Source organism: Lethenteron reissneri, chromosome 43, assembly GCF_015708825.2.
Source record: "Lethenteron reissneri isolate LAM-NWPU_2019-01 chromosome 43, ASM1570882v1, whole genome shotgun sequence".
Taxonomy (NCBI): domain Eukaryota; kingdom Metazoa; phylum Chordata; class Hyperoartia; order Petromyzontiformes; family Petromyzontidae; genus Lethenteron; species Lethenteron reissneri.
Genome location: NC_083821.1, coordinates 1458158 through 1479613, shown reverse-complemented (window position 1 = coordinate 1479613; position 21456 = coordinate 1458158). Strand labels below are relative to the sequence as shown.

Sequence of the window (21456 nt, the reverse complement as noted above, 5' to 3'; positions counted from 1 at the left end):
TCGGCAGGTTATGTTTTAGGGGTTTCAAAAAAATCATCACTCGCCAGAAATAACAACGAAATAGTGAGCGCTCAGTGCAGTCGCAGGCTGTGTGGCGTGCTGTGTGCGGGGGCGTTACGCCTTTACACGTCGCTGTACCGACGTCTTTGAGGGAGGTGTTGTCACCGAGGGCCCGGGTACAGAACGGTTTACGCAATTCTATAAGTTGCATACGAGTCAATTCCGTTGAGAGAGTTATGACAAAGAAACCTCATGGTGCTGGGAGAGAATCCGTGTGCGGTTGCGAGCGGTCTCACGTCGACGGTGAAATTTAAAGTAAAAAAAGGTAAACCGTCAATGATTAAAATAGAAAAACTATTGACGTTAATATTGATGACAATAGTAATGACCCGAGTGATGTACATCATTACCCTGAAAAAACCTTGATTAAAATTAAAGCATACGTTAATATTTCTTTACAACTGGAACATACTTTTTCAACGGAAGACGCAACTCGGTAACCCAATTCACAGTCGTACAATACAAGAAAAAGAGAAACTCAATAACAAAGCTTATGGGAAACTGATATCACGATAATCATCATATCATGAAAAATTATATCGTATCATGAAATTAGTTATCATGAAAACCCTATTGATCACACTGCCCTTAATGCGTTTGTACGTATGTTGAACTTATTTCGCACCGTACGTAGCCACCCGTGCTAATCGGATGTGCGGGTGAAGGACAACAAACTAAACACGACAAGAAGCAGTTCTACAGCCACGCATCCCTCATGTGCTTTTTCTGTGGCCGAGAGTGGTGGGTGGGGGTGGCGGCTTTCCTCTGGCCACATTGAGGGCCGTTGCCAGACACCCTGGCGGCCAAACCTTAGCCATTCCGCACCGTGCCGTACCTGTCAGTCGGGCTGGCAACCCACGTGACCTCAGGGAGCGTTGAGATTTTCAGGCGTGGGTGACGACATCAACGTCCCTCCTCTCATTTGACTTTTCGTTGAAATTTCAATTTTCTTTCTCGACTCATCAATTTTCTAAGTAGTCCTCGATGCAGTTAACTCTCCATTATCGGTGGGCGGATTTTCCGGAGTGAAATAAGCACGAGTGAACGCGCACGCCGGGTCAAATCATCGGCTGCTCCTCACTCGTTGGGGGTCAGTGACTCGTTTCCCCACGTGACCGCAAAGTTAGCGTAGAGTAAGTTGGTTTTCTTAAAAAAAAACAATAAAAAACCAGACGACACATTCTGTGTCTTCACGGTCATTCTAAGGATGTAAATTCTAAATGGATTTGTTTATAATCGAATTAGCGTTATCCTTGTTTTATCCGGGTCACCCCTCCACACATTACTCTGGATAATCAAGAGTTAACTGAACCGGCGTGATTTAAAATAAGTGAAAAAAAATAACAACAGATGTATTCAAACCTTTGGTTGTCTTCAACACTGTGAAACTCCTGTTATCCACGTGTCTCTTTTCTGCAACTGATATGATCCATAGCCCTAATAAATGTGTGCAAAATGTTAGTGAACTTATTTTTTCACAGATAAGAGGACTCCCATGGAATATTTTGTGTGATTATCTCCAGCTGACCACACGGATAAGAGGAGTTATTTTCCTGGATTTGTGTACAGCCCTAGGTCTGTCCAATGCCGGAAAAGACTTCTCCAAACCATATTGATCATGGGGATATTGATTGCCCGTACACTGCGGATAATCAAATCTGCGGATAGCATCCCCCCCACATGAACGTGGATAAAAGGAACCTCACTTTAAAGTATTCTCAAATAATTATTGTTAAGATCATACCTTTCGGTTTAAAGTTTTCGTGACTGCAGGGATTCATCTTCTTGATTCTTTCGGTAAAGTCACGTTGAAGGGAAATAATAAAATAATGAAAAGAAAACATAATAAAATAATGAAAAGAAAACATAATACCATTAACATTGGGACGCTGTCTTTTCGACAGCTCTGTTTCTTCACCTGAGGACGGCTGCTTGTGTTGTGGCCTAAACGTCGTGAGAATGTATTATTGTATTATTTCCCTTCTACGTGACTTTACCGAAAGAACCAAGAAGAAGATCGTACCTTGATTGCTCAGCTCCGGTGTTGCTGTGCACACTGCAGTTATGTGATTTTCAGGGTGTGTTGTTGCGTGTGTGTGTGTAGCCTTGTGCAGGGTTTCAGCTGAGTTGTCTGGCACACGCCGCACTAACCTCAATAAACGTGGCCCCAGCACCTCGCTTTGCATCCAGCTGCTTCTGGGTCTTGCTTTAATGGTGTCCTGTGAGTAACGTGCACACTTCCGCATGCCAACTAACAACAACATTGGCCCGACATTGGGATGGACTACATCTTCGCACCGGTAAAAACGTGGGATGGACGACATCTTTGCGTGTCGTCTGACTTCATTTAAACGGACATAAACAGACGTGAACTCCAGCGTTACCAATTCATGAAGGTGTAATGTGACCAAAGGAACCTGAAGATCTGCTCAATAGACCCTTTTCAAGTCATCAATTCCCTCACAAAAGGTGTTGCCACATGTTACGCGGGGATGACGAATACACCATCCTCGATAACAACTTACCGGCTTGTTGTCCTCGTCCCAGAATGCCGCTGCTCTTAACACGACCGTTACTAACCCCACCAGCATGCAGGGTGACGGACACGTGCTGCTGCTGCTGCTTGCAATGAGCTCGGCACAGCGTCGGAGGAAATGTCCACTTCCGAAGAAAGGCACCGCTGTTCGATCTGCTCTGTGATCCGCGAGTGGTTTGCGTGTGGCCCAGCGTCGGGGCTTTTGTGCGGGACGATCTCCACAGGCCGAGGCGCTAACCCCTAAAAACACAGCGTGGAGTGTCGTAAAAACACAGCGTGGAGTGTCGTAGCATTCCCAGAGACTTGCGGCGAGCGCCGAAGGGCTGCCGAGGCACATTTCGCCCTTTGGGAACTTGAGACATGCCTGCATGCATCAGCACGATATTTAATAACAAAGTAATTATTATGATGATGATGTGGCTAGGGAATGTAAATACAGCCACGGATTGTTGAATCTGAGTGTGTAGAGCTGTTGAGTGCTTCCCTCCCGTGTGCCAAAATGCTCAGTAATGGAATTGGCCGAGCGTCACGATGCGTGACGCGATAAAAAAAAAAGTTGAGACTCGGCGAGGCTTTCCTGGATAAATAGATAAAACTCATCATCAGAGGTGGCCGGCTGGCTCGGAGCTCGGCACTGAGCCGGCCCGCTGAGACCCTGGGTTTGAATCTGGGTTCTCGAGTGTGGCGAGTTTTTGAGGCTTTCCCGGATAAATAATGTGCAACGGTGTTGATCGAGTGACGAAATACTTTGCATCACTCCCTTTTTTAAAGAAACGGTCAGAGGGGCTCAACATTTCACACAATGTGCACAAGACGATCCGAGGAGCAACCGGTGGGGATGACGCGTTTTATTTATTGGCGCACTCCGACCCGCGGCGCTAACGCTGTCCCATGTCGATTTCCCAGATCGAAGGAGAATGCCCGCGAAGCGTAAAGGTCTGTATGTGCACGGCCTGCACACACGCGTCGTTAACGCGCCGCGCGCGTCTTAACAGCCACACCGCACCGCGGTTGCCCGGATTCCCAAACGAGGGGGGGCATTGATTTCCTCGGCTAAAGACTGCGGTGAGCAGTTTTGCATGTCGGCAATTACGCGGCCGCTGATCTCCGCCCGAGCCGAAATCAATCCCCAGGGAATCCATTGATCGTCGCCACGGCTTCGAGAAGTCTAACGCCCGTCGTTGTTGCTGTGTCCGCTCGCGGCTCCTGCATGCGCCCCGACTGACCGCGTGCGGGCGGCCGAACGAACGCCGCGGTACGTTTACGGCGCGACGCCGACGACCGACCGCGCGCACCTTTCGATTCGCCGCCTTCTCGTGCGGTAAGTGGAGAGGGAGGCCGGGGGCCGCTGCACGTTGCGCCTCGACACTGTCGGCGCCTTGACGGTGCGCTGCCCGGCATCGCTGGACCGTGCGTCGTGTAAACACGCCGAGGGTTGTCCGGGCGCGAGCGCGCAGCTGGGTATTTATAGCCGGCGAGTGCATGCGTTTGTGATGCGGCGCACGCTACCACACCTTGCGCATGACTCCTCGCCGTTCCGTGCACCTGCAACCCCCCCTGTAACTCTTCCGCCCACTGCCCCCCTCCTCAGTACTTGCATTAATGACCGAGGAAAGGCCAAAGGGCCATTCTCAGCAGGCAGCCCGCAAGCCGGCTAACGTGGCTGAAAGGCCCCAAGGTGAATGGGCTCGATATTGACGTGGCATATTATACAGTCTATCGATTTCTATTCTTGTGTTGTTTGTTGTCTTGTGTTTGTGTGTGTGCTCTTATGGTTATCACATTTCCCGTATTAATTCGTCACCCCGAGGGTGGTGGGTGTCAACTTGGGTGGTGGAATGGTTGGCGAGGGGAGGGGTTGTGGGTGGATCTGTAGAAGAATGTGGCGTGGGATTTGCGGTGTAAAGTGTGCAGCGTATTTAGAGCGAGGTTCACTGAGCTTTTTGGAGCGGCACGATCTACTGGCGATAGTGCATTCGGGAGCAGCCTTTCTTTATACGCAGCTGTCTTGAAAAGGCAGAGTTCATTTTATGGTTGGGCAATTCCATGATTTTCAGACGTTCATCTGATACACTTTACAGATGTGGGTAATCATTAGCATGGCCGTGAAGTTGATTCCTGTTTGGCCGTATAGTGCGTCAACCAATTCAAGGACTGCGGTTCAGATATAAATGAATGTGTCCATGTCTCTTGACAGCCGAGACTTGCTCGTAACATACCACGGCGTCCGATGTACTCGGATAAATGTAGTGCTCTGTCCATTTTGAGATGGCAGCGGTGCACACACGCCGTGTGCGTGTGTTGCAGATCGTTGACTTGCACCACTAAACTATAGTGGCCTTCGAGACGACGGCCCCCACGTATTTTATTCGGATAATTTCGAAATATTGAGGTTGACGTCATTTGTGCAGCTGCCCAAATATTAGTGTCTGTATATACGCCAACATTTTTTAAAAATCTAAAGCTTAAAACTAAATAAGCCACAATATTGATTTTATTTAGCGCACTTGTTCAGAGGAAGATATTTATTCTCAGTCAGTTTTTGTTCGAGCATACGGCCGGGACACACATTCTAAGCAGTGAACTCCTAAATAACAGTCTGGATACTCAGGGACGCTATCCAGGATAACAAATCCACGACCGTACGTATTAATGCCACTCGTGTGCTTTATATCGGCAGCGTCGATTGGCCGTAGGGCTACAACTGTCAAACAGGGATGCCTCACGCAGTTGTGAATGAGGGCCTTTCCCTCACAGGCCTCTTCTGTGGAAACCTGCTCTTGGCCTGTCTCCATGGTTTAGTGGGCCATGAAGCAAAGCCCGTGCTCACCTGTGAAAGATACATCTTGCTTACTCAGCACGTGCAGATTTAGAAACAGGGTTTTTTATTCTGCAGCCAGCAAACCAAATGATTTGCGAGTTGGCGTTGTTTGCGTCGATAATAGATGCGTCCTTCCAGTTGGTTGTAGGATTGTCCACCTGTGTCTTAAAGAAAAAAACAGGACATGCTAAGAATACCTCGCGATTCCGAAAGAGGGGGAGAACTCTACGTCTTGGTTCTTTCGGTAAAGTCACGTAGAAGGGAAATAATAAAATAATTAAAATAAAACATTATAAAATAATTCTCACGACGTTTCGCCCACAACGCAAGCAGCCGTCCTCAGGTGAAGAACAGGTCTGTCGGAAAGGCAGCGTCTCAATGAGAACTGTACGGATCTTGCGTTTGAGTGGCGTATTATGCAACAGACAACCAAGCAGGCCTCTTAACAAGCGCACGTAGACTTGTAGATTTCCCAGAACAGCCACATCAAAGAGATGGACGATGCTGGGAAAAAGCAGGATGGGGTGGCAAGCCAAGTTGGGTGAATCCTGAGCAACGGCTGCGCTGATGAGCGCTTCAAGCACGTGTCCTTGGGATTGCGGCACCATCGATGCAGTAACCTCAGCCACGCGGCTTGTTGCTGGGTTACCGTCGTTGATCAATTGCGCTTCAGAACAAGCGGATTTAACAACCACAACGGGGAATACGATTAGAGCTGGTCTATCCACTTAATGACGTAATCGATTACATTACCAATTTATCGGTTCTGTTATGAATTTGATGACGCGGCAAAAAAAGGCTCACCTCTCGTTCCCACGTGTGCCGCTGGTCGGGAGGTGGACGGCCGGATTTTGGTGACGTCATAGGCATCATCGGCCGCATCTCGTTGGGCGTGGCTTGTAGGGGGTTTCCCGCCTTCACAAGATTACACATTTTCCTTGATTAATTCACTAATAATGCTCTTGAATGTTATTTGAAAGTCTTTTAATCTCATTAACAAAGCTTAAAACAATTGTTCGCACAGCTTTGGGGCACAGCCTCTGTACAGCCTCAAAGATAAAACCGCATTTCTTTGATTGTATCTTCCTTGGAGCAAAAGATAATCCCACATTGTCCCAGCTCTCGATAATGATGCCCCGGTAGGTTCTCGCGTGCTTATGAACATACATGGACGCACGCGCTCTGAAGGTCGTTGCCTACAGGAAACCGCACTTTAACCGCGAGCGCCGTGCAAAGACGGTCGCGCTCGAAAAATCGGTCGGAGCGCTGCCACGTCCGTTTTAAACAAACACTCGCGACGCAGGGGAGAGCTATGACCGAGCGAGAGTCCCTGGGGCAGCTCGACTGAGAAGGTGACATTGGGTTGTCAGAGAGAGAGAGAGGAGAGAGAGTGGACACAGCCGGCTCGGGGTTCCCAGATGTTTGAAGACACGTGTCCTCCCTCCCCCACCACAAGCCGCGGTAGCCGCCACGCGTGATCATCAGCTGGAGTCACTGGTAGCTGGGATTGCCACCACCTGAGCGAGATAGATTCGTCGCCAGTCGCTTCAACTAAATTTCGTCGCTCGGGAAACCCGAAAAGTTGCCAGATCGCGTGACGACAAGATCCCAGAGAGTTGGCAGCACTGGTCGGTTACAATAGGCAGCTGAGAGGAACTCGGCGTCAGTAGCGCAACCCCGGGCCGTGTAGCCCCAGTAACCCCACCAATGACCCCGCCAATGACCCCACCAATGACCCCTCCAATGACCCCACCAATGACCCCGCCAGTGCCGTGTAGCCCCAATGACCTCAACAATTCTACCATCTACCACTGACGAACCTTACACAGTTTACACGTCATATTAACACGTATATATGTCTGCGGCAAAGTACTTCATTTTGTATACATATATTTTTTAAACTATTTTGTAAAAGAAACACAATTAAATACTGCGCTTAATTGTTTGTTTGCCGAATGTGATGAACAAGATTTTTCAAGTGACCCTAAAAATTGTTTGCGTAGGTTCGCCGAAGGTGAAGTCGACGCATCAGCAGAAAAGGACGACGGAGAAATCGGAGAAGTCGCACAAGGAGCACAAGCAACACAAGGAAGAGAAAGGACAGAAAGCGAATAAGGATGACAGGGCGCATGATAAAGACGGCAAGGAGGAGAAAACGCATAAAGGACACAAGGATGACAAAGCGCACGGAAATCACAAGGAGCACAAAGTACACCAGGGGCACAGGGAAGAGAAAGCGCAACAGGGACACGTACAGCAGGCGGCAGACAAGAAACACAAGGATGAGAAGGAGCACGGGAAAGCTCACGACGAGGACAAAGTCCACAAGGAGTCCAAGGGACGCAAGGAGCAGAAAGAACAGAAAGCCGAGAAGTCCGAACGCCCTGTAAAGGTCGTCGGAGCAGAAAAGACGGGGCAAGTGGTGAAGGGACACGAGGGTACGAAGGGGCAGAAGGAGGCCAAGGAGGCCAAGGCACATCAAGAATTGACGGAACCCAAGGAGGCCAAGGAGCTAAAGCAAAATAAGGAGGCCAAGGAGGTCAAGGAGGCCAAGGCAGCCAAGGAGGCCAAGGAGGCCAAGGAGGTCAAGGAGGCCAAGGAGGCCAAGGAGGTCAAAGAGGCCAAAGAGGTCAAGGAGGCCAAGGCGACCAAGGAGGCCAAGGAGGCCAAAGAGGTCAAAGAGGCCAAGGAGGCCAAGGCGACCAAGGAGGCCAAGGAGGCCAAAGAGGCCAAAGAGGTCAAGGAGGCCAAGGCGACCAAGGAGGCCAAGGAGGCCAAAGAGGCCAAGAGGTCAAAGAGGTCAAGGAGGCCAAGGCGACCAAGGAGGCCAAGGAGGCCAAAGAGGCCAAAGAGGTCAAGGAGGCCAAGGCGACCAAGGAGGCCAAGGCGACCAAGGAGGTCAAGGAGGCCAAGGAGGCCAAGGAGGCCAAGGAGGCCAAAGAGGCCAAAGAGGCCAAAGAGGCCAAAGAGGCCAAAGAGGCCAAAGAGGCCAAAGAGGCCAAAGAGGCCAAAGAGGCTAAAGAGGCCAAAGAGGCCAAAGAGGCCAAAGAGGCCAAAGAGGCCAAAGAGGCCAAAGAGGCCAAAGAGGCCAAAGAGGCTAAAGAGGCCAAAGAGGCCAAAGAGGCCAAAGAGGCCAAAGAGGCCAAAGAGGCTAAAGAGGCCAAAGAGGCCAAGGCGGCCAAGGAGGCCAAGGAGCATAATGAACATCGGGAGCACAATGCTGAGAAAGTGAGAGCAGAAAAGGGCGACAGAAACGACAGAACGGCAAAGGAGCAGAGGGCAGAGAAAGTGGAGACGCTCGAGAAGAAAGCGGAGGGGTTGGTAAAGTTGGAAAAGTCAAAGCAGGAACACCATGAGGAACACAAAGAAGAACACAGCGAGAAACACAACGAGAAACACAGTGAGAGACACAGTGAGAGACACAGTGAGAGACACAGTGAGAGACACAGTGAGAAACTGAAAGAGAAAGACAGCGAGAAACACAGTGAGAGACACAGTGAGAAACACAACGAGAAACACAAGGAGGAAGACAACGAGAAGCACACAGAGCCGAAGGAGCCCAAGGCGGTGAAAGTGGCGGTGAAGCCGCTGAGCGGGGCTGCCGAGGGGGAGAAGAAGAGCGAGCGGGCGGCCGAGAAGACGGAGAAAAAAGGTAGACTAGCAAATAAGGATGTCGTCGATACCCCAGCCGGTATCATGATCTCTCTAGCGTAACATATTTAGAGTTATCAAAATAATAATAATAATACTGCAATATGTATGGCTGGGGTATTTGGTAATGCACTGGTTTACATGATGAACTTTGCGACCTGGATGCAATACCCGGGCACGGCTAACATGAGTGGTGCGTCGTGCTCGTGACATCTAAATCGGTCCTGTCCCACCGCCCTTCACCGACCTGCACTGAGCAGCCCCCTTCACATGACTACTGACAACAACGTGGGGAGGGGCTTTCATCCAGCAGTGGATTGACAAAATGACTGGTCGTGAGGTGCCTACGGGGCTATGATGGAACACATATTTTCTGTAACTCAGGCCCTGGACAGCTCTGCCTGCACTTGTGTAAGAGATTTTCCTTCCCACACTTAGATCAATTAGATTTATTGGCCGATGACGGTTGTGGTAAAAAAGAATTCGCAAAGGGCGGCCGCTGCTCGTTACTGGTGAACTCGGCCCCGGTCATTAAAGGGCGAGCGATTGCGCTGTGGGTTTCCTGCCGCTGTAGGTTTCCTGCTGCTGTAGGATTTCCTGCCGCTGTGGGTTTCCTGCCGCTGTAGGATTTTTTGCCGCTGTGGGTTTCCTGCCGCTGTAGGATTTTCTGCCGCTGTAGGTTTCTTGCCGCTGTAGGATTTCCTGCCGCTGTAGGTTTCCTGCCGCTGTAGGATCGGTCGCTTTCTGCTGCTTCGACGCGACCGCTCTACGCTCCGCAGTCGTAGAAGCAGAACGTGGCCGCGATCGCTGCATTTGTTCACTTCTGGCCAATTAAAGAGGCTCACGAACCTGGGCCGCCCCCTTGCCCGGCACGAGCCTTGCTGGGCCTTGGCTAGTAAGTTGATGTCTTGCACTTAAATGAGATTCCCTCCCCAGAGGCGGATTTTAGACACTCACAAAGGGGGAGGGCGCTGCCAAAATGTTCAACCTTTTGAACAAAAACATTGCCCCTACATGAGTCAAAGAAAATAATAAAAGTTTTATATAAGGGGGGGGGGGTGGGGGAGGGTGATCTGACGCACTGCCCCAGCCCAACAACCCCCTAAAATCCAACTCCCTCGTGTCCCCTTCACCCTCCCACCACCCCCACTCAGACCTCCGTGCCCTCCCCCCACGCCACCCCATTGTATCTACCCACCGGCCACCACTGCACTCGCGTTGTGTGACTCGCACCGTGGGCCCTGGGTTCGCGGGTTCAGCCAGGGTCACGCGTGCCCCCATGCCGCCCCTACCCCCGTCACCACGTCCCCTGCCACTGCCGTGCTGATCTGCTGTCGTTCTCTTTCCCCGTAGATCAGTACGAGTTCTGTCGCTATGTGCTTGACGCGTTTGCGCACCAGCACATGTCTCCAGGTATAGGCTGGGATTTCGTGGTTTTGGCTGCATGCCTAATCCTTGCCGTGCGTTTTCTCAAAAAAGGGAAATGCTAACTGTCTGCCAGGCATGCTCAGTGGTGTCGCAGGGGATGGTGGTGGTGGTGGCCTTGAGGACGATGCTACTGTAATGCAGCGCTTTTGACGGTGTTGAGAGAGAGGACTCTGCTAACGATGCCGCTAGACACATCGATACGGACCAACGATTGCGCTCTCTTTCTTCACGGGGTTAGCGGCGACGATGCTGGCGACGCGGATGGCCCTGGTGAGTTCTCCCCGAGTGACAATGAGTCCCGTCTTTCTTGCAGCTCACAACCCCAGCTCTCCTGCCAAGGCTACACCGCCACCGGCCAAGCACGTAGCTCAAGGTATCGATGCCGCGCACGGGTCCACTCCAACGCCACACGCTCGCGGGTTCTGGAAACTAATTATAACCAAAAGTGAGAGCTCGCCCTGAAACAACGAGCACCTGTGGCCAGGTGCATAAAACACCTGAAGCTGTTTGTTTCTTCCTCGAACTTCATTTCTTTCATTGCCGAGGTAGTGGCGCAGCCCTGCAATGCCTTGCTCACGCGCCTCTGCTGGCGGAAGGGGCTCCGCTCGAGGGCCCTCCAGAGAGCCCCGCGAGAGGGCACTTGGCATCATCTCACACGCTGGAAACAAATCTCGGAAGAGTTGGGAGTAACCGCACTTTACTCCACCTGAGGCGGCCTGCCGATCGGCTCGATGTGGAGTATCCATATTCTTAGGTTTTTTCGGTAAAGTCACGTAGGTAAAAAATTAAAATTAATAAAAGTAAAATAAAAATCAAATAAAAATCACGGCGTTTCGGAGGCAACACAAGCTTCCGTCTTCAGGTGGAACTGTCACAGCACGATAGCTGTATCAAGTGAGAGAAATTCCAAGAACACAGTATTTTTATATATACTGGTTGAGGTTGGGAGAAGCCAAGGTATATCCACTTAAGTGGAGTATCCACTTATACTGCTGGGTGGACAGAGGCTGTGGGGCTTTAAGACATGTATCCCGATCATCTGCCATGCCAGAAAAGGTGTTTGAACCTGTGACCTCTGGATTGCAAGTCCAGTGCACTCATCACTACGCCACGCCAGCATCCCTCCTTAAATGACAACGTCCAGGAAATATCTGCTTCAGGTGTAGAAGACTGGGCGGGCGGCTCGCAGGTCGGAGCGCTGAGCCGGCACGGCTGAGACCCTGGGTTGGAATCCGGGCAGGCGTTTGCGATGAGGCCGGGTTCTCAAGTGCAGCGAGATGGTGGACTCAGGCCAGTCACCAGTGGCCGCACACAAAACGCCACCACGTAAAATTTGTTACTGCATGTAATTTTGGCGAAACTCCAGCTCTTGAGAACTAAAAATATCGGGTTGACTCACGTGAGAGAGCGTGGGAAGGTGTGATGTTCCACTCAGAAGTGGTTATGTCATATCAACTTCCCCGGGCCATTCTCTAACATGTATGGTGATGGTCACACCACCCCCCTGTTCTAACCCTAATCGGTGTGTAAGGCTTCACCGGAGCCATTAGCGTGCGCGTGTGCGCCGTTGCACGCGCGTAGCCGAGCCCCGCGTGTACGCTCTGTGCGCGCTTTAATTTCTTGCATTTTTCGTGCCTGAGAGCAAATCTCCAGCCTTTGGGCGATTTTGTCCAAACGTAAATGGTCCCCTCCGTCACATTGCGTGGGAGATGTCTCACGCACGAACCCCGGCATCGTGAAACCCACAGCGCCGTCGCAGGCACCGAGCCTCTCGACTCGGAAGCCGCTCATCAAACGACGCCGCTGGCTACGGATTTTCTTTTTTTTTTATACGAACCGCGCTGACAGTGGCCACAAAGCAATTGCGCAAGTCTCGTCGAATGCTCGTCAAACGATAATATTTTCTGCTGCGTTCTTATATCACATCTCTCCCACGTTGTCTGGTGGTCCGGGGTTCAGAGAGAAGGCTGCAGCGTGATCCGGCAGATATTTAAATGTTTTCACTTAGATTTTTTACTTGACAGTATTGGGGACATAAATACAGATTTTCTGAAATAAGAAACATAATTCTTCGTTCACGGCTCGACAAGCGGGGGGGGGGGGGGGGGGGACACACACACGCTCCCTGGAAGATTAACGCAAATCGAGGCGGCGTTATAACCTATTACCAGCGCGCCTTTCTCCTAGGACAGTCTGGAAAATGTTAGCGGCGGTCTAAATATAGGTGCCCGCTGGTGTGCCCCATCGCTTGCGCTCACATGAGAAAAAAAGGTGCCAACTTCAGGCGAGAGACGCTCCTCCCGCACTACGGGGGCCGTCCGAGGGCGCTATCTGCACCGCTCGGCGAGTGCCGATAGCAACCTCACGCGCCCACACAGACAAAGATCCCTTGTGTAGCCCACAGAGGCCGTTGGGGCAAGTGCTGTCAGCGAGTAGCTATGAAGGCCGGCGTGGCGCACGAGGGGGTGGTACGGCTAGCACCTTGCCTAGCCGCCTTTGTCTCCCCCGTAACGATGTTTCGCACCGGGTGGTCAAGGCCGAGTCGACCTAGGGGAGTCCCAGGAACGGTACGCTATTCATCACGTACGTTAGCCGTGGCCGGGAAGCGAAAGTCCGTAGGGCAGTGCGCTAATCACTGCGCCGCCGCTCCATCACAGCGGCACTCAAGAAGGTGCTTGGAGAGAAGCGATAGTGGCCTCGCGCTCGCGCACTCGCCAGCACCCTCGCCGCTGGCATCGTGAGCAGACACGGCGCACGATGTGACCTTTATCGGACGGAGCTGGTGGCCGCGTGATTGACTCTGCGGGGAAACCTTTGACGCTTCACTGCCATTTCCAAAATCGGTCTCCGTGCCCCCCCCCCCCGCCCCTGGCCGCGTGCGGATTTGGAGTGAAAAAAGGCGACGATGGGCAGCGCCGAGAGAGACCAGCCGCTCCATCTGTAGCCCCCCACCCCGAACCCCCCACCCCGACTGCGGGTTATGTGTGGCGTGATCACGAACGTGGAGATTATGCCGTGACCTCTGGGCAACGTCGGGATCGCGCTCGCTCCCAGCTGCCATCCGAGAGGGATTTTGCTCGCTATTATTATTTATTTATGTTTTCAACAGAGAGAAAACAAAAGAAAAAAACACAGAAACCAGGATACAAAGGGATCGCTGCGCTCGGTCGAGATGAAACGATCTTCAGAAGGAGCCGAGTGCGGTCTACGGCAGCAATGAGAAGAAGGGGAGAGGGAGAGAGAGAGAAACGTCAACGGAAAGAGACAAACTGCGAGGAGCAAATCGCTGTTTGCTTTTAAAAGTCTCTTCATTACGCAGCTGCTAAGAGAGTGCTTTAGCTTAGGCCGTAATCGGCGAGTTGAATATACGCGCGCCCACACTTGGATTTCTTACATCAGCTTCTGCGGCGGGGACACAGTTAAGACTCTGACATGTACACGCGCATGCTCGTGTGCCCCATTAATAACCTGCCTTCCAAAATACAGCTGCGGCCACCTCTGCTGCAAGGCTTTTGGGGTGGGAGGTTGTGGGGGGTATTTAAAAAAAAATCCCCGTGGAAACTAAACGGTCCTGCAGAATACTGGCGGCGATCCACCTCGCCCCCCCCCCCCCTCACGCACTCGCTTTATTTTGGATACGGAGTGGGAGACGGACGACGTGACCAGTATGAGATTTGAATGAAGTCCTTGGAGCGAGGACATCTCCTGCCGGAGCCCGAGAGAGCCGAGACGGTGACGTCGAGCCGACGGTCTCTTGTCCCACGAGCATGAACATCTTAACACCTCCAGTATTATTGGTGGAAAAGGGTGGCGAAGGTCCAAGACCGCCGTGGCGAAGACCCACGAACGCGTCTGCGGGCCTACGCAATGCGACCGGTTTTCTCCCGGGACACCGGGGCCGCGTGGGGGCGGGGGGTTGTCGGCTTTGCAGCGGAGGACATTGATTGTCTTGCCGACTCGGATCTCCGTCCGAAGCCGACGGCACGCGGCTGTGCAGTTCGGTGCCGCTCACGCAGTCGCCGAGGACTCGCGTGCAGGTGGCGACACGGAGGCGAGGCGAGGGTGTGCGGCAGCGTGACACGCGCTCCTCCGATTGGCACGGTTGGCTAGGTACGGTGCGAAAGAAGATCAACGTACGTCAGGATCTTTATTCATTCTGGAGGAATCCGATGAGCTATGAAGCTATTTTTTTCACAGATGTCCAGTAAATTACACACCCAACGGGGATGTTTGCACTTGTTATGCAGTGTAATAGTACACGTGTGTGTGTATTGTATAGTACTCTCATCAGCAGCTGTGATCTATCCCTGCTGGATGAATTCTATCTCTCACGGCGCTGCGATACAACGACCCATCCAGCTCCTGCGCTCCAGCCGATTTCATCACTCCGTCTCTGCCCTCCCTTCCACACCCACTCTCCGCTTCTATCCCAGTGTAGTGTTTTTGTTTGGTTAAGAGTCCTGGTGTGATGTGGTTGCACTTAGACGCCATTGTGCGAATGGAAACGCTCGTTGTTGTAAATCGCCCAACGTCTCTTCCGCTAGGCTCTAAGAAGACTGCCGCTCCAAAGGAAGATGGTGCAAAGAGTGAGTCCCTGCACGCAACTCCTCGCTGCAGCTTGTACAGATGGTGCCCACAGTGCCCCATAGCAAGTAGCATGAGTCGAGAATATTATCAACAATCACTATGAATGTCATTGCAACGGGGGGAGCGGTGGTGCAACGGTTAGCTTAATGCGCTTCGGTACGCAGCAGTGTGAGTTCGACTCCCGACCACGATTCACATCAGCGGCGATGTCTGAACTACCAGCGCATTGTCGTTGCAGAGCCTGTGACTGCCGCAGCTGAGAGTCCTGCCAAGGCTGTTCCAGGTGAGCTTCTGCCTCCGGAACATTCCCACGGCCGTGTTTATCTCCTTCTCTCTTCCTAGCACGGCACGCTTGCAGCGCAATAACGGGCAGATTAGACCGTGCAATCATTTGATTCTTGAATATTTAAGCGGCAATCTAATAAAATCAAAGTTAAAGATAGACCGTAGAATGCCTTGTGGGGTTATTCTCTGGTCTGACACTGGTGGTGAGACAATACCATGAAGGAGGCTTTCTCTGTTGTAGGTCAATCCATTTCAAAGACAATGCATACATTATCAAAGCACATTTAGCATGTTTTATCATAAGTATTTGTGGTTAATGCAAACTTGATGGCTTGTAATAATCGGTGTGTCTATGTGGTATATGAACATCTTAACACCTCCAATATTATTGGCGGAAAAGGGTAAAGCCGATTATTTTTCATCTTGATACTGGCATCAAAGGGTCACATTGATAATTATTGAGAGGCGGTGGAGATGGCTGTAAACTGTCATTTTACGGCTTGAAATCAACGGGCCATCGCAGGCCTCAGGGGCTTCTCGTAATTGGATAACGACTCGCGTACGCAAGTGGTTTGTCGCGAAGTCGTGAATTGTCGCCGTGTGATGATGATGTGATGATGTTGTGGTGATGGTGATAATGTTGTCAGTGTTGACAGCAGCTGCACCCAAATCCAAGGCGAAAAGTAGGTGGTGGCACTAGGCTTGATTTCCTAAAGCTCCATCGTTAAATGACCCCGCCCCTCATTAACCTCATAACGAGTTCCCTTAACCCGCTAACCTTTCAAAATGACCTTCCGGGACCGAAGCATTGTGAAGTGTACTCTCAAATATAGCAGCTTGTCGTGGTGTCCTAACTTGGCCTTTGCGTCCGTGTGTCACCATTTGCGTGTATATTTGTGTTTGTGTACGGATGTGGTGGTCCGAGTTTAATTCCCGCTCACGGCCTACATCGGTGTCAATTATCTGAACCGGTTCTGGGCCTCCTCTAGATCGACTCAGCCTCATATTAGTATCTGGCGCGTTGTGTAAAAGTTGCTGCGATGGAGACAACGGCGACCAGGCGTGGTGCTGGCCACCCACCCCCTCGCGTGCCGTACTGACCTTCATAGGTGCTGCTGATCACTAACAGCACTTGCCCCAACAGTCTGTTAAGGCTATACGGGGGGATCTTTGTCTGTGTATAGATATAGGTATCTGTATGATATAGCTGAAAGCTTGCTAGTGCGTATACAGCGACAAACAACACTTCCATTTAATTTACGTAGCATAAGCAAACAGACGTGCATTGGTGTTTTTCCATGAATTTGTGTTTATGTTTATTTCCAGTTTTATCGTACAAAATGCTACGAGCATTATGTCATGAGACAAGACATCCATTCAGGTCTCCCGCAGAGCAGTGAACGGCCCGCAGAAGCGGATATCCCAGAGCTACCACTGACATCCCTTCATATGACCTCTGCTCCACACAATAGGGGGCAGCGTTTACACATCCACTTTGTCAGTCACACCAATATCTGTAGTTCTCAACGCTGGTGAGATTGCAGGACCAGATTTAACGTGATCATTTTTTTTATCGTGCCATCAATTGGTGAGCGGGTCGAGTCCACATCGACTTCCTCCGCTTGGGTCGATGAGCGGGAGCGCAGGTGGCTGCCCGGATCGAACCCAAGACCTCAGTGGTGCCGGCTCACTGCTCAAATCTGTCTTGGTCAAACATCCCAACGTAGCGGGGACCCTCTTTAAAACGCGTCTTGAGACTCGGGGAGTCTTTTGTGACTAACCAGCGGCACTACGGCTGCGAGATGTTAACTCCCTCGCCTGGTATACAGGAGGTTTGATCCCAACCCTGGCGCCCGCTGTATATTTGGAGTTTGCATGTCTCTTTTCCAGTGGTCGTGTGGATTTTTCTCCGGGTCCTCCGGTTTTTCCCTCCACATTTAGAATCAACATCACGCGTTTAGAGTAGTTGGGCGCTGTAAATTTCCACGTGATAAGCCACTTCGTTGAACTATCATTTGTGGCCAGGTCGCTTCGAAAAAGTAACTTTCTAGCTCAGTGGACCCTACCTGCGAAATGCCATTGCAGTGCAATGGCATTGGCACTGGAGGGAAAGGGGGGCTGGTGCGGTGTGCGTGGGGGTGGGCGTTGGTGCTGCAGGTGAAGTGAGCCCCCAATTCTAGAGGGTGACCATGAGATGCCCCCTGCCACGAGACCAAGGGATCTATGAGGTTGACATCGCCGCGGTGATTCTCATCGGTCTGTACGTTGTTTGCTTCCACAGAAGCCGATGCGGTGAAAGAGACAAAGCCGCTGCCCATAGAGGAGGGTAAGGGATGTGTTTGATGATAACAAAGCTCATGTTTATTTATGACACAGATAGATAGACAGATAGACAGAGAGATGGGCTAACGGGCAGATAACAGGCAGACGAGTGATCAAGCATGCTGGTACAGTTCTGATTTACGTAGCATCTAAAACAGGTCTGGGATCAATTACAGTTATGAGTTGCAATTCGTAATAAATTACAAATCACCATGTCATTGTAATTGTTATTTCAGTGAACATTGTTGTTGAATTTTGTAGTTACAGTTCTCTCGAGGTTTGGTCCAAATGCGACCGCATCTGAAGATTCCTCTAAAGAAACAGTGCACACGTTTATTATATATAGAGAGAGAGAGAGAGCGGGGGGCAGTTGTCACAGACAGAGGAGAAGAGTAAGATCTTGAGCCTGGACTTGAACTGGGACATGGAGTCGACAGCACGGATGGCTGTGGGATTGGAGTTACAGACAATCAGGGCGGCAGGGGAGAATGAGCGACCTCCCACTGGTCGAAGGTTGAACACGGAAAGACAAAACATCCCGACAGATGTGCAGACAAACACGTGGATAACAGAGAGAGAGAGAGAGAGGAAGAGACACAGAGAGGAAGGTGGGCGGAAATATATTTTATTTAAACCAGGCAAGAGCTCATAAACATGTGGATATGTGCGTGTTGTTGTTGAAAAGTGGCATGGAAAATTTGAAAATACAATTCGCGCACACAATTAGATTTTTATGATAAAAAATTGAATTGCTTGCAGTGGTGTTTGTTGAAATGAGGTCTATGCCGTTGTAAACCTATTTTACGAAGGCCTCCGAGAAGGCTGAACGGCGTATTTCTCGGTGATTTGTTTGGGTCTGATGACACGGCATTAACGTGAATTTATGTAAGCCGGTCGCGGTTATTTTTATTTTTTTCATCAGTGTTAGCTGCAGCTGACTTATCTCCAAACTTGGCCGTTATTAACCGGACCGAGTCGGCCTTCCTGTCGTTCAGTCGTGTGCCCGAGACATTAACGATTCATCAGTCGCGCATACACTTATTTGAAAAAAATGACAGAAAGCTAAAAATAAAACTTCTGGTGCTCTGTACTCTTAATTTTGGCGTAAACGAAATGAAAAGCCAAATAATAAAAACCTTACATAGCTCACGCAGGCAAGAGATGTGCATTGAGCACTTTCCCAGAGGTGACAGCTGGGCAAAGGAAGGTCTGAAAAGGAGGAAGTTGGAAAAGAGGCCAAGAGACTGAAAACAAACGATGATGGTTTCCCACGTGTTGGTGGCAAGTACCGTGATGGGCGTACAGCACAACCGTGAAGACCGATGCCACAAAAAAAATAGAGACGCTGCTTGATGACTTGCAGAGAGGGAGGGGGGGGGCATACGGTGACACGACAAAGGGGGTGGGGGGCCACGTGGTGACACAAAGAAGGCCAAGGTCAGGCAGGATGGAGGCAGTTGGAGCCCAAGGCCTTCCATTTCAGAGAGGTTTTATCGAAAATGGATAAAGAGGCCAAATGAGGTCAGAATCAGAATACTTTTAGGTTTTTCGGTAAAGTCACGTAGGTAAATAAAAAAAATAGAAATAATAATAGAAATAAAATAATAAATCACGACGTTTCGGAGGCAACACAAGTCTCCGTCATCAGGTGGGACCGTCACAGCTAGATTTACTGTCACGAAAGCTTCAAATCTAGAACAGAATCAGAATGTTTCATTTCTCGTGGAGAAATCCGACGAGCCATGAAGCTCCTTCTCACAGATGTCCGGCAGGGACACGGGGTCAGAGAGTTACAACCACAATCAGTGCAGAGACGCGACAGGAGTCACGTGGTTTCGTGACGTCGTCTTCTGGGGGGGGCAGTTGTACCCCCCCAGGGACGATCCCAACGTCCCCATGATCGGGCGATCGACTGTTGGCAGCAGAGCCCCGAGTGGAATTGTCTTTGTCTCACGACGCGGACTGCAGGTGCGAGTGTTGGGCAAGCTGTTGCGATTGAACTGCTGCTGCTGTAGCTGTCATCACGATCTAACCGTCCGTCGTTTGTGTTTGCAGACAGCCACTCGCACCCGGCGAGCCCGCACGCCAAGCCTGCCGGTAAGAACCCTGGCCGAACAACACACGCGGAGCACGCGCCGTACTACGTCGCATATCCACCTTGGCCAAATAGCCGCCCACACCCAGTGCATTACTTGCGAGCGGTGAAACCGGAAAAGTTTTCTAGTTGTTCACATATCTGACCTTTCGGTAAAGTCACGTAGGTATAAAATATTTTTTTTATTTTATACCTCCGTGACTTTACCGAAAGAACCAAAGAGTATGGATTCCTGCAGTCACGAAAGCATCAAATAAAGCTATCTGACCTGTTCATCATATCCACCTATACCTCAGTTCCCAGTCTAAACTAAACTCTTTATTATACCAGGTAAGGCCCACTGAGCTACGCAGCTCTTTCCAGAAGCGACCTGGCCACAAATGATCACTCAGCTAAAGTGGCTTACCATGTGTACATTTATATCTGCCAAATACTCTAAACGCATGTTTCTAAATATGGAGGGGAAAACCGGAGGACCCGGAGAAAAATCGGGGAGAGAGAAAGACAACTCCAAATATACAGCAGCAGGCGTCAGGGTCAGGATCGAACCAACGACCTCCTGCACACCAGGCGAAGGAGATAACATCTCGCCACAGTGGACATTAGTCTGTCAGATATGCGACGTTGTCCTCTCTGTGCAAGTGCACTGCAATCCAGCGGGCTGCGTCTTTGCCTGTCTTAGCGAGTGATTGCCCGTGCCCTGCTTTTTTTGTGTCAGCAGCACCGAAGAAGCCTCCGACTCCGACTCCGACTCCTCCCGAAGAACCCGCGAAAAGTAAATCCGTCGCCTTCCCCGCACTTCCCCCTCACCCAAGTCTAGGGGTTGAAGGGAAGACGCAGCCTAACAACACACAAACTGATCCCACCACGGTTGCCCTGGGCCCTGGTTTAAGGAATTAAAAGTGGCCTCCTGTGTCCAATTTCCCATCCCTCTTCACGGCCTGGCCCCTAGGTGTCCAGTGGCAGCGCTAGGCACAAGCGATCCAAGTACAAGCTTAGAGTCCTGTTGTATATGTTGGGTATGAAAATTTGTTATGTTGTATGCGTGCGTGGGTGAAATTATTATGTTGTATATGTGGGTTATGAATATTCAGTGGAAATAATAATAATTAAATGAAATTTGGCCAAATGTGTAATTATCCGGAAATATGTTAATTTATGTAATTACGCACATTTTAATTATGCCAATTCGAGAGGTAATCGTATTAATTATGCGAGTGGGTGTAATTATGATAACGCAAGTCGTTATGATAACCAGACCCCGGTTCACCCCGTTATCGCTTTAACATTTACTGAGTATGTATTAGTGTGTTTATTAAGGTCACCAAGTTCAAATCTCAACGCAGAAGCAGATCTTATGCATAGATTTCAGGAAAGAATCACACAACCACTTCTGTATTGATCAATTTATTACTAATTCAACCTTAACTATGATATAGAATGCGAACTCTCAATCCCGGAACGTCAATACGGCATCAATACAGTATCATCAACGATTGTCTGATTTCACTTTGACAACTGCACATGGATCCCGCATAACGCGATGGTTGTTAGTGAGAGAGAGAGTCGTTAAAACATGCAAATACTATGCTAAGAAAACCTTAACGTTAATGAATGATTATACTCAATATTGTTCACGCAGTACCGCACTCCTTATTGATCATACGCAAC

At 50.3% G+C, this 21456-nt stretch overlaps 1 protein-coding gene across 1 annotated transcript in view; it reads left to right on the top strand.

Annotated features, from left to right (window-relative positions):
* Positions 1-4198: 4198 nt before the first annotated feature.
* Positions 4199-21456, top strand: part of LOC133353231 (uncharacterized) — a 49438-nt gene continuing 32180 nt past the window's right edge. Inside the window, exons 1-12 of the mRNA XM_061569315.1 lie at positions 4199-4274; positions 5354-5428; positions 7421-7855; positions 7945-9069; positions 10422-10481; positions 10810-10869; positions 15041-15082; positions 15322-15366; positions 16016-16051; positions 17650-17694; positions 19746-19787; positions 20504-20560. Coding sequence (XP_061425299.1) covers positions 4199-4274; positions 5354-5428; positions 7421-7855; positions 7945-9069; positions 10422-10481; positions 10810-10869; positions 15041-15082; positions 15322-15366; positions 16016-16051; positions 17650-17694; positions 19746-19787; positions 20504-20560 — 2098 coding nt within the window. The remainder of the gene's footprint in view (positions 4275-5353; positions 5429-7420; positions 7856-7944; positions 9070-10421; positions 10482-10809; positions 10870-15040; positions 15083-15321; positions 15367-16015; positions 16052-17649; positions 17695-19745; positions 19788-20503; positions 20561-21456) is intronic.